At 27.8% G+C, this 2048-nt stretch overlaps 1 protein-coding gene across 1 annotated transcript in view; it reads right to left on the bottom strand.

The window, feature by feature from the left end:
* The window catches only part of LOC108694256 (probable phospholipid-transporting ATPase IF), an 18255-nt gene that overhangs the window by 5708 nt on the left and 10499 nt on the right, over positions 1–2048 (bottom strand). The window contains exons 4-6 of the mRNA XM_018203627.1: positions 1153–1302; positions 712–1007; positions 153–367 (exon numbers count right to left, since the gene is read on the bottom strand). Coding sequence (XP_018059116.1) covers positions 153–367; positions 712–1007; positions 1153–1302 — 661 coding nt within the window. The remainder of the gene's footprint in view (positions 1–152; positions 368–711; positions 1008–1152; positions 1303–2048) is intronic.

Here is a 2048-nt window from a genome sequence, read left to right as displayed (position 1 = left end):
TTTTACATAAACGAAAAAGAAATATATATAATTTAAATAATTTATGTTGTAAATGTTTTATAAATAATATGTTATGCTAAATAAAAATAAAAATAATTTTAACTTAGATTTTTTTCTTTAAAAAAGAAATTGTGCAAGTAAGAATATCTTACCAATGGTGACATATAATGATATCGGTACGATGTAATTGAATAAGACAAGGAAGCTCAAAATATCCATAATTAATGTTAAAAAATTAACATTGGGTAGAGGACCTAAGTATCTTTCCCATACTTGTAGAGTATTAACGTATAGTTTCAGTATGGTACATATTATCACTTCAGTCAACAGTATCACGAGATATACAATAAGATACTTATTGATAGATCTGCGAATGATAACGGATAAATGTAAAGATATAAATTATTTCTTTATATTTCTTTAAACTTATTCGCAACATTTGCTATAGATATAGCGAATATTCGAGCGAAAGACGTACACAGAGAGATTTTGCTGATGAAGTATTCAAAAATTTAGCCAGATACAAATGAAAATAATTTTGTTAAGTCATTAAAAATTTTAAATAGGACACTTAAACTGATTGCTAGAATGTTAAAATTTTTGAATACTTCACCAAAATCGTTTTCTCCATATAGAAATTATTATGTCTAAATATTATGTCTTATAAATTAATATAATAGATATTATAAAATAAAGCTCGGACATAATTACTTTTCAGCAGTGGAGAATTTATTGCTGACTATCTTTGAATTGAGCGACAATTTTGTGTCTTGTCCGGTATAAACCGCGCAGCCGACCACATACTCGGTGTCTTTCAGTCTTGATCCGCGTAGTAAAAGATTTTCTATTGTTAAATGCCCACTGGTCGTTTTATCGCCATCGTTAATTTCGAGTTTGCCGTGGAAGGTGTAAAGATTAGCCAAGGGTTTCTGACACGTAATTGTCGCTTGCATCGCCGCTATATCCATAAGCGGCATTGTTGAGATCACTTTCGGCACGTGTAACGTCTAAAATTATATATTTATAATTACGGCAAACAGATTATGACGAAAAATATTTTCAGAGATATAAAAAATTTTCATTTTGTGACGTAAAGTTTTGCCTGTAAAAAATCCCGCTTTAAAAAAGCTTATATAATGTAAGGATAATTACTTTTAAGTTTGTTTCGCCATCAAGATTGGATGTCGTGACGTAACAGCAACCCGGAGTCTCACTATAAAGAAGAACGATATCACAAGGTACATCCTCATCTCGAGAGACCTTCACAAGATCGCCGACTACTATTTGTTCGCAATATATCTCCTGAAACGTATTATATGTTATTTATGAATGAAAAATAATTACTCGATCTGATGATTTTAGATTATCAGGAATTATCTTATCTTTACTTTAATCTTTAATTAGAGCCATTGAAAAATTTTACAACAGACACGTAAATATATACATATTTTATAAATATCCGGGAAAAGATGTTTTATATATAATTATATAAAAAAGAAATTAAAGAGAAACCTTTAAAAGTTGACACAGGTTGTAAGTATAATTCCTTATAATAAATCTTTTATTATAAGAAACATATAAACGTTTCGATCCTCTTCAGTATAAATAAATATATAAATAAATTTAAAATAATCATATAAATTAATCATAAATATCATCATGAATATCGCAGTAAGAATCATTAAAAATAATGATATAAAAGTAAGAGAGAGTAGAGAGTTAATATAGTCGAATGTCCACATCTTATTATCGTTATTTATTAAATTCCAGTAAAATAAACAATGAAGTTGATAACGTGATTTTGTGTATACTTATTATCAAATTGTCAAGTTTAATGAAAAACGGTGATATCTAGTCATAAACAATGTTAACAGTGAGAAGATTATAGACACAGTTATCCTTATCAACTTTATTATTCATTTTACTGGAATGTAATAAACAACTAATAACAAGATGAGGACATTTAACCATATTAACTCTCGTATACTATTACTTTTAATTCTTACTGCGATATTCGCGTGACGATATTTATGATTAATTTATGATTA

This window comes from Atta colombica, unplaced genomic scaffold (genome assembly GCF_001594045.1).
Source record: "Atta colombica isolate Treedump-2 unplaced genomic scaffold, Acol1.0 scaffold12, whole genome shotgun sequence".
In the NCBI taxonomy this organism is placed as follows: domain Eukaryota; kingdom Metazoa; phylum Arthropoda; class Insecta; order Hymenoptera; family Formicidae; genus Atta; species Atta colombica.
This window is presented reverse-complemented; position numbering and strand designations above follow the sequence as displayed.